Source organism: Vigna umbellata, chromosome 3 (genome assembly GCF_029865625.1).
Source record: "Vigna umbellata cultivar VRB3 chromosome 3, Vumbellata_1.0, whole genome shotgun sequence".
NCBI classification, from domain to species: Eukaryota; Viridiplantae; Streptophyta; class Magnoliopsida; order Fabales; family Fabaceae; genus Vigna; species Vigna umbellata.
Genome location: NC_142167.1, coordinates 4,310,215 through 4,325,427, shown reverse-complemented (window position 1 = coordinate 4,325,427; position 15,213 = coordinate 4,310,215). Strand labels below are relative to the sequence as shown.

At 40.1% G+C, this 15,213-nt stretch overlaps 2 protein-coding genes across 2 annotated transcripts; both read right to left on the bottom strand.

The window, feature by feature from the left end:
- Positions 1 to 4,089: 4,089 nt before the first annotated feature.
- LOC148201449 (uncharacterized) lies at positions 4,090 to 6,209 on the bottom strand. The gene is made up of 6 exons (XM_088108902.1): positions 6,053 to 6,209; positions 5,909 to 6,009; positions 5,484 to 5,777; positions 5,204 to 5,392; positions 4,647 to 4,978; positions 4,090 to 4,465 (listed from the first exon to the last, which is right to left on the bottom strand). The coding sequence occupies exons 1-6, from the start codon at positions 6,207 to 6,209 to the stop codon at positions 4,090 to 4,092; spliced, it is 1,449 nt and encodes a 482-aa protein (XP_087965028.1).
- Positions 6,210 to 8,120: 1,911 nt separating this feature from the next.
- On the bottom strand, positions 8,121 to 8,648 carry LOC148201448 (uncharacterized). Its single transcript, XM_088108901.1, has one exon. It carries the CDS (start codon positions 8,646 to 8,648, stop codon positions 8,121 to 8,123), a length of 528 nt encoding a protein of 175 aa, XP_087965027.1.
- Positions 8,649 to 15,213: the final 6,565 nt, after the last annotated feature.

The window sequence follows — 15,213 nt, the reverse complement described above, 5'->3', positions numbered from 1 at the left end:
AAATTATAAATAATTAAGTTTATAATATTTTTTGGATCATAGTTTTCTATTTTAATAATATAAGAAAAATTAAGTATTTACTTTCTATTATAAAAATATAAATTTAAACAATTATTAAAAAACCTTATTAATTTTATTCGAATTAATATAACTTATTTTATTATTTTTTTTATATTTTATAGTTATTTATGAATATTTGTCAAATCTTTTTGAAATTAGCAAATATCTTCTCAAATATATTTATATCTCTAAAACAATAGAATATATCTTGAGGATATTAAATTATTTAGAAGATAATTGGAGGAAATTATATTATAAAAAATAAGATTATAATAACTAAAAAGTCTAAAATAAAGTTCAATCCAATTTCTATGTAAAGAGACTTAGAAAAATACATTAAAGGAGCCTGGGGAATCCTTTGGGAGACCTAATTTTGTCCTCTCTCTTCTCTCATGTTTTTCACCCTATCTTTTTTATGTTATTTCTACATTCCATGAAGAGTTAATTCTTTAGGGTTGATTTTCTTATAATTTCTTAATTGGATTCCGATGTTAGATGAATAAATTTGTTTATTCTTTTTATTCTTGTTGGTATTTATTTTTATTTATGTCTTTTGTTTCTTAATCAAGTAAAAATAATGATTTTTACACTGTAGCAAATTATCACATTATACCTAACATATCAATCATAGGATTCCAAAGATTTTTAATTTTAATTGAGAATTTACTTTGATTAAATTTAAATACTTTCATGTGATTAAATGAGCTTTTATCAATAATTGGGAATGTACTTTGATTAAAAGTGAAAACTTTAACAAGAATTAATCAAGAATGTACTTTGATTAATTAGTTTTTTACTTGATATAAGAGTTAAAAGAACATACATGATTAGGCATAATAGTATTTAATTCAAATTGGTTAAATTTAATGTGATTAATCTACTAAATTTTTGCTTTTAATTGAAAATGTACTTTGGTTAATAGAGAGAATGTCAACAAATTGATTGAGAATTACATTGATTAATTTGAAAAGCTAAGACAATAATTAATTGAACAAAAATCTTCACATAACCAATGATGAACCCTACTTAAAAAACGAGTGAAATCAACCTATTTTATTTCTAATTGTTTTTTTTAAAATCATTTTATTTTTTCTATCTTTTGTTATTTTGTTTATATTTATCTTCTTTATTATTTTTATTTTACTAACCCTTTTCGTTAGGAGATGACTTTGGGATCACTTAAACCTTACTAATCTTTTGGTTACTATCTTAGCAATATTGAAGTTGTTATAGTTTATAAATATTATTTTGATCGCAACGTTATCAACAATCTAGGATGTTAAATCGTCTCGGGTGTTAGACTATCTGAGATGTTAAACCTTATGGGCTATTAGTTGCATCTGCGATGTTAGACTGCGTGGGGGTATTAGACTATCTGGGGTGTTAGATGCATCTGAGGGGTTAGACGGTCTAGGGTGTTAGATTGTTTGGGGTGTTAGACGCGTCTAAGGTGTTAGACTGTTTAGAATGTTAGACTGTCTGAGATATTAGACTATCTAGTGTGTTAGACACATCTGAGATGTTGGATGGTCTGACTGTGTTAGACCGTGTGGGATGTTAGATGCTTGAGTACCTAGACGCTTGAGTGGTTAGATGCTTAAGTTCCTGTACACTTGAATGGTTAGACGCTTCAGTCATCTAGACTCTCATAGATCTCAATATTGTAAGAATGTCATAAATCTCAATATTGTAGGAATGTTTTAAACCTGAACTTAAGTCTAACTCATGAAATTATAATTCGACCGTTAATTTCAGTTATTTTATTTTTGTGTATATACTAAAACTTATGCAATTCTATAGAATTGATAAATCATTAGTTTGTATCAAACTTATTCAGATCCAAAAAGCATAATCAAGACAATTAAATTTAATACTTCACACTGTATTATAAAACAGCCAGCTCTTTACATAAATAGCATCTGCATTTCCCTTGCAACTTTTATCAACTCATACAATAAGTTACTTCTTTGTAACTCTTTTTTCGTTACTTTTATGTTGTGTGATCACATTAACTTAGTGTGATTTGTCTCTTCTCAAAATTCGGATATAATTTACATAGAGTTAGACTTGAACAATTTCCTGATTTATCAAAATGCATGAAATACAAAATTTCAGATATTTCTGCGATTAATGCATATATTCCTCAGAAACTTATCCATCTCACAGGAATTATTCTATATATCAACATTTGATAAACTTGAAGTACAAATGATAAACAATATTACAATCTGTTTCTGCTGAAGGGGATCGGGGAAAACTCCTGCTACCTTCGTCTGGAAACACTCCTCCCCTGTCGATCGGTCCTTCACCTTTCGCCTCCTGTACGCTCATTATCCGTGTAAATGGGGTGACCTGCAATAAACACTTCGACGCTCAAGTCAGAATTGGTCTTTGCAAGTATATCTATATGTAAAAAACAGAGAGTTTACCTTCTCCTTCGATTACTATTTATATGATTTCAGAGAATATTACCCATTAATTTACCTTTTAATGGCTTTCAATGCATATCTTAAATACTCGACAACGACCGTTACCTCATTAACAATACATTCATGAGCATTCAACTGTTGTCTCCAGCTCAGCTTCAGAGGCCCGTCCGATCGGACATATTGGGCTTGAGAGATCCGATCGGACATGTTAGACTTGTTTCTACCTGCTCGGCCTTGTCTGATCATTCTCGGTCGGTTACTCCGCCCTCGATAGTAACATAAGTCCCCCAAGCCCCAGCAAAAATACCTTTTTGCGTAGGGTTTTGAAGTGATTGCCGCTCGGCCTTCCTCTTTCTCTATCTAAGCCTTTACCCTGCTAACTCTTGTTCTGGCGAGAAGCGTGAAGTCTTGACTGTAATTTTTAGGCGGGAAATGTAAAACACGAAACGTCAGATCACCTGAGCCGTCAGATCTCTTTGTAACTGAAACGTCAAGTCCCTTGAACCGTCTGATCTGTTGACGTTTGACGCTTCAAATGTGCCCACTAAGTTGGTTCTTATCTTTGTATAAATACCCATATGTTTACCCTAATTTTTTACTTCAGTTTCCTCGCCGTCGCCAACATCTTCCTCTCTGCTTCCTCTGTCCTTCTCGTCTTCCACTCCTCAGGTAACCATGTCTTCTGACTTCTCCGGCGACGAGGGTAGGGGGTATGCTGACGATGACATCGCCAGTCCATCTTCGTCCTTGGTTGCCATTACCGGAACCGGCACTAGGGCCTCACCTTCAGGGAATTCCTCTGATCTCTTGGTCGATAGTGACGCTCCTGAAGAAGTTGACATCCATGTGGACTCCACCGGCGCTTGGGATGGGAAGCCCCGAGCTTGGCCAACTGTCCCCGGCTACTACTGGGTGCCTCTCGAAGTTAGGCAAATTTCCTCTTCCTTCCACCATCGCCAACCCTTCCGGGATTTAATCGGCCACATTTCTCTAGTTAAGGCGGTTGCCGACGCTAGGCATTTTAAACTAGCCATCTGTCAGATGACCGAGCGCGTTTGCCATGATCGGGGTAACTACCCCACCGACTTCTTCTACGTTTACGCCACCATGTTCAAAGACTTAAAGGTTCTTCTCCCCTTCTCTGACTTCCAAATGGGTGTTTTGAGAACGCTCAACGTAGCTCCTACACAGCTTCACCCGAACGGTTGGGCCTTCATGCAAGCGTTCTTCGCCATCTGCTCCGGTTTAGCCCTTAAACCGACTCCTGCAACCTTCCTCTATTTCTTTCATGTACAGCCTCACCCGTCCAAGCCTTGGGTTTCCCTTCGGACGGTCGGGAACAAGCACCTGCTAACCCTTTACAATAGCTCCTACAAAGACTTTAAAGGACACTTCTTTAAAGTCGTGCCCACGGAAACTAGATACCAGAGCTTTTGCTCCCCGACCAAAGAGGCCAAGTTTCCTTTCTCCATACAAGGTCTCCTTCCACAAATTGTCGAGGCCTGACCTTGGTGTTGTAACGCCTTGCCAACAGCCTCTTCCGAGCCTCCACTCGGATCATTGCCACCTCTCTTCGTTCATCCAAAGTATCTAGCTCCACCTAAAGTTCCTCATTGTTATCTTGCATACTTTGAACTCCCCTTCGTATGGTGGGTTCTCCTACCTCGACCGGCAACATTGCGTTCATTCCATATGTAAGGCTGAACGGGGTTTCCCCCATTGTACTGTGCGGCGTGCAATGGTACCCCCACAAGACTTCCTGAAGTTCATCCACCCAGACTCCTTTGGCATCTCCCAACCTTTTCTTTAACTCGGCGACAATGACTTTGTTGGCCGCTTCCACCTGGCCGTTCGTCTGTGGGTGCTCTACCGAGCTCGTCACATGCTTAATTCCCAGCTTTTTGTAAAATTCTCCTAAGCCTTTATCAACGAATTGTCGCCCGTTGTCCGTGACTATGACTTTGGGAATTCCAAACCTGCATATGAGCGTCCATTTAAACTTTTGAACCCTCGTGGCCGTGATCGTTGCGAGCGGCTCTACTTCCACCCACTTAGTGAAATAGTCAATTGCTACCAGTAGAAATTTCTTTTGAGCTCGGCCTATTGGAAAGGGTCCAACAATATTCCATTCCCCACTGCGCGAACGGCCAAGGTGACATCAGACTGTGCAACTCTATCGGTGGAAGATTGAGATTCTTGCCATGTTCCTGACACTTCAAACATTTCTGCACAAATTCTTTGCAGTCCTTTTCCACTGTCGGCCAGAAATAGCCCGCTCTTATCACCTTAACACGCAAAGCTCGTTGCCATGTATGCATTCCACACGCTCCCTCGTGCAGCTCCCTCATCACATACTCGGCTTCCTCTGCAGATACGCACTTCAGTAGGGGTGAGGAGAATCCTCTCTTATACAGATCTTCCCCTATTAACAAATATCGAGCGGCCTTCTTTGCCTCAGCTGCCCGGACGTGCAAGCCACTTTCCTGCCTCTGAATAATTTCTCTTATGGCTTTCCTCCAGTCAGGTCAATCGGAGACCTCGTGAACCGCCAGACACTCCACCGAAGGGTTCATCATTACCTACCTTATGACCGACGACAAGTGATCCTTCCCCTTACTATTGGCGAGTTTAGATAGGACGTCCGCCCTTGCATTCTGCTCCCTCGGTACATGCTTAAATTCCACCGTCCGAAATTGCTTCACCAACTCCTTTACCTTGTGAAAATAACGAAGCAGCTGATCATCCTTGGTCTGGAAGCTCTCAGTCAACTGCCCTACGACCAATTGGGAATCCGTTCGGCATTTGACGGAAACCGCCCCCAAGTCATTAGCCAGTTCGAGCCCGGCTATTACTGCTTCGTACTCGGCCTGATTGTTACTTATCTTGAACCGAAAGACGATTGCCTGTTCCACGACAAAGCCGTCCGGTCCCTCATACACAATTCCTGCCTCACTGTCGGACCACTCAAAAGAGTCGTCCACATAAAGGGTCTACTCTTGGTGGCATTCTTCTTCCCACGGTAACTCGACCGCGAAGTCGGCCAAGTGCTGCCCTCGGATTGACCCTCTTGGTTTGAACTGGAGCCCAAACTCGGACAACTCCACGGACCATCCTACAATTCTCCCGGCCAGGTCTGGTTTGCGAAGGATTTTCACGATCTAGTGATCTGTTCGGACTATCACCTGATGACTCTGGAAGTATGGCCTTAGGCGCCGTGATGCCATCACCAGTGCCAAAGCGATCTTCTCGACTCGCTTGTACCTGGTTTTCGCCGGTTGCAACGTTCGGCTAACAAAGTATACGAGCTTAAACTCAGGTTGCTCTTGCACCAATGCCGAGCTGACCGTGTCCTCCGAGACCGCTAGGAACAGCTATAACGCATGCCCTGCATCAGGTCGTCCCATGACCGATGGGCTGACCAGTATGCGTTTAACTTTGTTAAAAGCTTGCTCACACTGGTCGTCCCAATCAGTACCCGCACTCTTCTTCATAATTCTCACTATCGGCTTTATCCGCTCGGCTAGTTTTGGAATAAAGCGAGATAATGAAGTCAGCCTCCCTACCAGCCTCTAAACCTCCTTCAGCTTCTGAGGACTTCTCATTTCCAGTATTGTTCTGCATTTGTCGGGGGTTCCCTTCTATGCCTCTAGTTGTTAACAGGAACCCTAGAAACTTTCCCGCCGGTACCCCGAAAGTGCACTTGACCGGATTAAGGCGCATGTTGTACTTGCGAACCTAATTGAAAACCTCCGCAAGATCCTTCACATGGTCTTCTACCGAACGACTTCTTACCTCCATGTCATCCACTTAAACCTCAATGCATCTGCCTATCTGGTCAGAAAAAACCCTTTCCATCAGCCATTGATAAGTAGCCCCTGCGTTCTTCAATCCAAACGGCATAACCTCATAACAATAGTTACCCCGCTCGGTGATGAAGGTTGTCTTATCGCTGTCCGGGGGAAACATTGAAATCTGATTATATCCCGAATATGCATCCAGGACGCTTAGCACATGGAACCTCGAAGCCCCATCCACTAACGCATCAATACTTGGTAGCGGATAAGAATCCTTAGGGCAAGCTTTGTTTAGATCCGTGAAGTCTGTACACATTCTCCACTGCCCGCTCGGCTTCTTCACCATCACAACGTTCGCCAGCCACGTTGTGTACTTGAGTTCACGGATGAAATCTGCTTCTAATACCTTTTTCACCTCAACTGCCACTGCCGATCTCTTCTCCTCCCCCAGTCTTCTCTTCTTCTGGGCCATCGGTCGGGCCTCTTTGAACAATGCCAACTTGTGTGACATAATTTTTGGGTGAATTCCAGGCATGTCGGCTACAGTCCAAGCAAACAGATCTTGGTTCTTCTTCAACTCGGCACCTATCAACCTAGCTTGGTCCTCCTCCAGCTCACTCCCAATGGTGGTAACCTGCTCCTCCCTCCGTCCAAGACTGAACGACTTTGTCTCCCCCATTGGCTCCATCCGATCATTAGTGTTAGTCCTTGGATCTAGATCTGCCATGGCTACCTCCGATCGTCTTCTCCTGTGCCGACTGGGTGGATCCGATGACGATGGCTGAACCTTCAGCCCGGCCATATAGCACTCTTTGGCAATCCTCTGATCGGACCGAACGGTGCAAATGGTTCCATTGCTTAACGGAAACTTGAGCGCGAGGTGGGGCGTGGAAACAATTGCCCCGAACGCGTTTAAGCACGGTCGTCCTAACAACACATTATAAGATGTGTTCGTGTACACCAACAAAAATCTGGTTTTAATCTCCTTACTCCGCTCGGTTCCCAAGCAAGTTCTCAGATTCACATATTCTCTCGTATCCACCCTCTCCCCCGAAAATCCCACTATCTGTTCGTTGTACGGGGCGATCAGGTCCTTGGAGATGTCCATCTGTTGGAACGTTTTCCAATACAGGATGTTGACAGAACTTTCCTGGTCCACCAACACCTTTCCCACGCTATATCGGGCAATAACAGCTGTTATTACCATCGGGTCATCCTCATTTGGATCAGGAGCATGGAAATCCTCATCCGTAAACGTGATTGGCGGCATAGAGCGCTTTCTCACATATACCCTATGGACGCTTTTCAGCTCCCTCAAGTTTCTCTTCCTTGCGAACGCCGATGACCCTCCTGCAAAACCTTTCGAAATGGTGTTTATCGTTCCACGCAGCGATCGGTCATGGTTGCGACTTCTACTCCGCCTACGGTCGGGGCGCCTGTCTTCTCTCCTATCACTTCGCTCCACCCTAGCCCTCTTGGGTGGGCTCCTCGCCCTCTGTTCCTCCTTAACAAATTTCTTCAGATGACCCGCTCGGATCAGTTCTTCCATCTTATCCTTCAATACCGTGCAGTCCTCGGTGTTATGCCCTATGTTCAGATGATAGGTGCAATGTTTAGTTCCATCTGCCTTGGGTGATGACCGGGAGGGTCTTACCCATATCAGATCTGCATTCAGGGCCTCTTCCAACACTCTAGCCCTTGGCGTGTTCAACGGGGTGTACCTTTCGTACCTAGCCCCCTTTGGGCCATCTCTATACTTCTGACCCTTCGACCGCTCGCCTGGTACGAACGGTTTCTTGCCCTCCTTCTTCTCATGCCCTGAACTCGCGTTTTGCTCCTACTGTCGCCTTTGGACCGCCCTCATTTCTTCTATTCTAATGAACCGAGCGACCCTCTCTTGCAATTCGTCCAGGGTTAACGGGGGCTCTGTAAACAAGTTATCGGCAAATGGGGAAGGCCTCAGCGCGGTAGCCAGAGTGCTTATAGTAAACTTCTTGCCTACTCCCCTTACTTGCCGAGCGGTTCTATTGAACCTATCCATGAAGTCCTTGAGACTTTCTCCCTTCTCCTGCTTTATGTTTGTTAACTCAAGATACGTCAGATTTCTTGCTCTACTAGCCGAAAACTGCCGCTCAAACATCTCCCTCAAAGTGGCAAAGTTATTGATGGTTCGAGGTCTCAACGAGTGGAACCATGCCAATGCTTCTCCCTTTATTGACAAGGAAAAAACTCTGCACCACACATTCTCCCTAGGGGAGTAAATGGTCATGGCGTCAACAAAGGATCTCAAATGCTCCTCCGCATCCCATGACCCATCATACTTCTCCAGGGCTGGAAATGGTCTCTTCGGAATTGGCTCTTCCATGACTGCAACTATGAACGGATGCAATGCTCTAGCTCAACCGGCTGGGGCCGGACGATTTGCAGTCCGATGCGAGCCAACTTCACTCTGCTCCTCTCCCTGATAATAACTACCCGGAATGGGATTTGTGTCTTCTTCTGAGTCCGACTCCGTCTCTGGCATCTCTACAATAGGCGGTGTCTGTGCGCGCGCGGAAGATGGGCGATTAGCCTGTGCCCCTCTAGCCGCATCCCGCACGCCTCTAAGGGTTTCCAACTCTGCCTGCATTGCCTCCATTCTTCTTCTCATCTCCTGTATAAACGCTATCGGGTCTTGCTTCATCCTTTCGGTCGTAAAAGGTTGTCTTCGATGATCCTCGGCCCCACGGTTGGCGCCAAAATGTTTCTGCTGAAGGGGACCGGAGAAAACTCCTGCTACCTCCGTCCGGAAACACTCCTCCCCTGCCGATCGGTCCTTCACCTTTCACCTCCTGTACGCTCGTTATCCATGTAAATGGGGTGACCTGCAAGAAACACTCCGACACTCAAGTCAGAATTGGTCTTTGCAAGTCTATCTATATGTAAAAAACAAAGAGTTTACCTTCTCCTTCGATTACTATTTATATGATTTCAGAGAATATTACCCATTAATTTACCTTTTAATGGCTTTCAATGCATATCTTAAATACTCGACAACGACCGTTACCTCATTAACAATACATTCATGAGCATTCAACTGTTGTCTCCAACACAGCTTTAGAGGCCCGTCCGATCGGACATATTGGGCTTGAGAGATCTGATCAGACATGTTAGACTTGTTTCTACCTGCTCGGCCTTGTCTGATCATTTCCGGTCGGTTACTCCGCCCTCGGTAGTAACACAATCATCATTTAAGCATTAGTTATTACATACATACAATGAAAACATAAAAAATAACTATACTAAGATGTTAGAGGAAGTACTTTGATTTTTACGAGAATTTTAGAATAAGAGAAAGAAGAACAAATGTGAATCTCATAAGATTCCTTATTTCTTTCACATACCATCTCTGATAGTTATCTCAAATTCTGGTCTCTCTCTACATCTCACTATCTAACTCTACTCTGGGGCACAAGAACATTTTGGCCTTAATTATTTTTATTCAACATCATAAATATTCCCCTCATTTTAAAAATTCATTTAGCTATTATACATTATTTAATGCAAATGTTAAATATGCATTCATCCTACTAGTCATGTTTTGGCATGAATTGAGAACTAAGCTAGGTTCTTCTCTATAGTTTTCAGACATCCTAAGATGTTTTGGACCTAGTTACCTCGCATGTAGAATCATTTTTTCATAGGCTCGTGTGAAATCGAGCAAAAAAATTATATTGATTTCTAGGTCACGATTTATGCAGAACGCACCTGAGTAACACTTGCAGCGGTTCACTAATTCTCTCTGTCAAATTTCTGTCTTTTAGGGGGGTTTATGTTGCGTTCTCCAACATTACCAACAGATCTGTGTTGTTGTCTTTCTCAGTTCGTTCTGCGATTCCTTTGAATTTCCTCACCACCCTCTTCTATCTTTGCCATTTCACTACCCTTCCATTTCCTATATCTCGTTATTTTGAATAGTTGGCCATCACTTTTAATTCCAACAACTTTTCTTTTATCTTTTGATATAATAACTAGATAAAAGTATAGTAATATCAACTAATGTGTAATATAATTCACCAATATTGGGTGAGTGATAACAGTTGAAAAACTGTTATTTTCATGCTTAAAATTGACACAAAAAGCAACCTTTACACTTAGAAACTAGCTTGAAATCATGCTTTTATCCATATTTTCATAAATAAGAGAGTTGTACAGGTTTATGCTTGATTTCAGTGTTTTTGTGCAGGTTTTAAGGTGAATTTAGTGAAAGAAGTGAAGAAGGAGAGAGATGGAATCAGAAAAGTCAACCAGAAACCAGAAAAGTCAACCAGTCAACCAAAAAAGTCAACCAGTCAACCAAAAAGTCAACCAGTCAACCAGAATACGAAAAAAGTCAACCAAACGAGTTTTGGGCCAGTTTTATGCGATTTTATGATCTGTTTGGGCCTGGACCCGTTTTCTATTATTTTTATGTCCTATTTAAAGACCTAGATGTCTTAGGGTTGGTATCTTTGGCTGAAACGAAGCAAACACTCTCTCTTCCACCCCTTGGGGTAGATTGGGAGATGGTGACAGCTCTCCTCTTCTCTTTCTCGGGTTTTTCTATCTCTTTCATTCTTTCATTATTATTCATCTAGGTTCACCATGAATATGGTGAACTAAACCTTGTATGTTTGTTGGGGAATCAATGTAATCTTTTGAAGCTCTCATATATGGAATTTGTGCTTGCATCTTAATCTAAGACTTATGCTTTCTTTCATCATTAGTTAGGGTTTTTCCTCTTTGCTCAATGCTTGCTTTGTTTAACTCATTCAATGCATGATTATTGGTTTTGTCGATACGGGAACGTACGGGGAAGTCTAGATCCGGGGAATTTCTCCCAATAGTATATTGGTTGCCTTAAGCTCCTGCGCTAAATAAACTAATTATTAGGAATGCTAGGAATCGTATGAACTCGTAATTAGGGAGAAACCTTCTTGAAAGGTAATTTAGAGAGTGGCATTAACAATGATGACTTGAATGTTGAATTCCTAAAATATATGAGAGTGGATAAGATGAAATTGACCCCCAACAACATATTCATCAATATATTTCATTGAAAGTGACTGTCTTTTGTTTTAGCCATTGATCAACCTCATGCATACATGTTTATTTTCGTCTTTTGCATAGTAAAATCCAATTATTTCGTTCTTAAGTCTTAGCTAATCAACAAAATCACATAACTAAACTAGGCCGTGAGTCCTTTGGGAGAACGATACTTGGTCTTACCGAGTTTATTACTTGAAACGATTCGGTCATACTTGCCGATTGTTAAACAAGTTTGTGACATCATATTTTGGTGATCATAAATTTGTCCATCAAGTTTTTGGCGTCGTTGCCCGGGACTCTGGTTTAACTGGTTAATTTGTGTGATTATTGATTATCTTTGACTTTAATTTTGAATTTCTGTTTTTATTTTCGGTTTTTATTTGATTTGGTTTTATTTTATTTTATTTTATTTTATTTTATCTTATTTGATTTTATTTTATTTTATTTTATTTGATTTTATTTTATTTTATTTTATCTTATTTGATTTGATTTGATTTTATTTTATTTTATTTTATTAGATTAGATTTTATTTGATTTGATTAGATTAGATTTTATTTGATTTGATTAGGTTAGATTTTATTTTATTTTATCCTCTGAATCTTTTATCTTCTGAATCTATATCTTCTCCTATATCTTTTTGTGCTAACAAATCTTTTCTAGGGTTTTGTTTTCTTGTGCATGCAGGAAGCAATTAGAACAAGGAGCAAGAAAACAACAGAACCTCTGCTTGAAGGTCTAGACGAGAGTAGACGGAGGAGAAGAATCCGAACATCTAGAGAACTTTTCCCTTCTCCAGAAACTCTCTTACAATCACCACCACAAGGTTCTGTTCATAGCACAGAAAATATGGAGAACAACAATGTTACAAGAACTCTTGCTGACTACACCAATATAGCTGGACCTCAGCACTTTAACAGTATAGCTAGACCTAGAGTCAATGCAGCTAATATGGAGGTCAAACCAGCACTGATTCAACTGGTGAAAAGCAACCAATTTAATGGGTTATCTCATGAAAGCCCATATGAGCACCTCACTACCTTCAATGAGATTTGCAACACAGTCAAAATTAATGGGGTGCCAGACGAAGCTATCAAACTTAGCTTGTTTCCTTTCTCATTGGGAGGCAATGCTAAGCTTTGGTTGAATTCTTTCCTAGAAGAAAGTTTCACAGAGTGGGAAACAGTGGTCACAAAATTTTTAAACAAGTACTTCCCACAATCTAAGGTGACAAAAGGCAAGCAAGAGATTTCTTCATTTAAGCAGGGTATGGAAGAATCATTGGGGCATGCATGGGACAGATACAAAAGCTTGCTAAGAAAAACACCCACGCATGGCTTTGAAGATCAGGAAGTAGTCTTAACTTTCCTTGGAGGGCTTGGTTCACAAACCAAGATGATGCTGGACGCCTCAGCAGGAGGCAATATTAAATGGAAAACTCCAGAGGAAGCAACAGAGATTATAGAAAACATGGCTACTAGTGATAATGAGCTACACAATGAGAGAGGAGCTCCTATGCAAAAATGGTCGAACATTGTCTGGACGAACACTGAGAGACCGAACGCTATCAATCCGAACACTCATATGTCGAACACTGTCTGGACGAACGCAAAGAGACCGAATACTATCAAATCGAATACTGTTTGGACGAATACTAAGAAACTGAACACTATAAGGTCGAACACTGTGTGGACGAACGCTTATAGATCAAGTACTATGAATTCAAAAACTGTTTGGACGAACGCGATAGATCAATACTATGAGACCGAATACTGTAAGGTTGAACACTGTTTGGACGAACGCTTATAGATTAAATACCATGAGACCGAATACTATGAGGTTGAACACTGTTTGGAGGAACGCTTACAGATCGAACACTATCAAACTTAACACTGTTTGAACGAACGTTATATAGACCAAATACTATGAGGTTAAACATTGTTTGGACGAGCGCTTACAGACCGAACACTATCGAACTTAACACTGTTTGAACGAACATCATATAGACCAAATACTATGAGTTTAAACACTGTTTGAACGAACGCTTAGAGACCGAACACTATCAGGTCGAATACTGTTTGGACGAATACTGTTTGGTTGAATACTATTTGGACGGACGCCAAGAAATCAAGTACTATTAGGCCGAACGCTAACGGTAGAAATCTGAGAATAGCAATTCAAGACCGATTGCTACAATCACTATTACATGGTTAAGGTCGAACGCTAAGTAACACTACAGGAGAATACCAAACCAAAACCGGACGCTATTTGTTGAACACTGTTAGGTCGAATACTATTTGACCGAACACTATTTGGCCGAGCACTATTTGGTCGAGCCTTATTTGGGCGAGCACTATTTGGACGAACGCACGTTCTACAGAATTATGCAGAATCGTAACCAGACTTCCAGAGCCCCATTTTCATCCCCTTTTTCCCCAGATTCTCATCAAACAACATAATATCACAGATCTCAAACACAGTTTATTATTCCTACAATCTATAGAAACAGATCTAGCTCCTCTTACCTCTTGAAGACTTCCTTTATAGACCTTGAATCAATTTTCACAAGACTTGCAGCACATTGGCCTCCTTGCAATTCCAGAAGCTCTCAACTTCACATTTCTCACGGATTTTTGCAGCAAGGATTTCACTCCCCACAATTGCAGAACCCAATCCCCTTTTGAATCAATGGGCTCTTCCCTTTAAGAGAAAGAAAATTTGTGCACTCCACTGGATGGTGCTAGCTAGACGGTCCTCAGTCATTCCCTTCCCTCCTCAGTGCCATGCCCACTATGAAGATGATGATGATGATTCCTGGTGGCTGGAGCACTTCAAGGTGGAATGACTCACAATCCACCAGCTGCTATTGCTAGACATGAAGCCCCTCCCCCACCACTTCCTTTTAAAAAAAACGTGCGGTCCTTACATATGTCATGTGTTAATTTGTGATTTTCTTTTAATTCTTTTATTTTTTTAAATTTTTTATTCTTTTCTTAATTTTAAAAAAATATGTCTACGTCTCAAGTTAATATTATGCCACATGACAATGTTAGTGTCACGTGTCAAAATAGTGTAAATGTCACATGTCAAATGAGTATTAATGTCATGTGTTAATGTTAGTGTCATGTATCAGTCTTCCGTTCAGTCCAAAATTTTTTATTTTTATTTAATTTAGTCCCAATTTTTGTTTATTTTATTCCATTTAGTCCTAATTTTCTTTCTTTCTTAATTGAAATTAAATTTTTAGTAAAATTTATATTTTTATTATTTTTAAATCAACTCTAATAGATGTAAGCATTCAATAATTTGTACGTTGAACCAAGTTAAATTTATGTGTCGTTTATTTTTCTATTCTTTTATTGATATATTTTCTAGTGTAATGAAGACATAGACACACACTATTGATTATCCTAATTGTTATTATCTTTTTAAAATATCAGATATGACCCAGGTTAAATTATTAAAGACACTTCTCATTTATTGCAAAAATACACTTAATTAAATGTAAAATATTTTAATTTATTATAATATTGAAAACCCTAAAAACAGTTAAAAACATTTTGTGGTTTAATCTATATGAGAAGGTTTAATACTATTTTGTATTAGATGTCCATTTTATTGAGACTCATTTTCTTTGAGTGTTCAATCTATGTTTAATTTGATTTTTTTATGACGTTATCTAAATCATTAAAGATAGATTAATTGTGTATGTCATGTGTTAATTTGTTATTTTCTTTTAATTCTTTTATTTTTTTAACTTTTTTATTACTATTTTTTATATTTTTCTTAATTTTAAATCATTAAAGATAGATTAATTTTATTTTTTATTAAATATTTTTATTATTTTTTAAATCAACTCTAACATA

Coding starts and splice junctions, on each gene's coding strand:
- LOC148201448 (XM_088108901.1), bottom strand. CDS start 8,648: ATGGAAGAGCCAATTCCGAAGAGACCATTTCCAGCCCTGGAGAAGTAT.
- LOC148201449 (XM_088108902.1), bottom strand. CDS start 6,209: ATGCGCCTTAATCCGGTCAAGTGCACTTTCGGGGTACCGGCGGGAAAG. Junction 6,010..6,052: donor TGAAGGAGGTTTAGAGGCTG/GTAGGGAGGCTG, acceptor TTCCAAAACTAG/CCGAGCGGATAAAGCCGATA. Junction 4,979..5,203: donor TGCTTCGTTATTTTCACAAG/GTAAAGGAGTTG, acceptor GAAATTATTCAG/AGGCAGGAAAGTGGCTTGCA.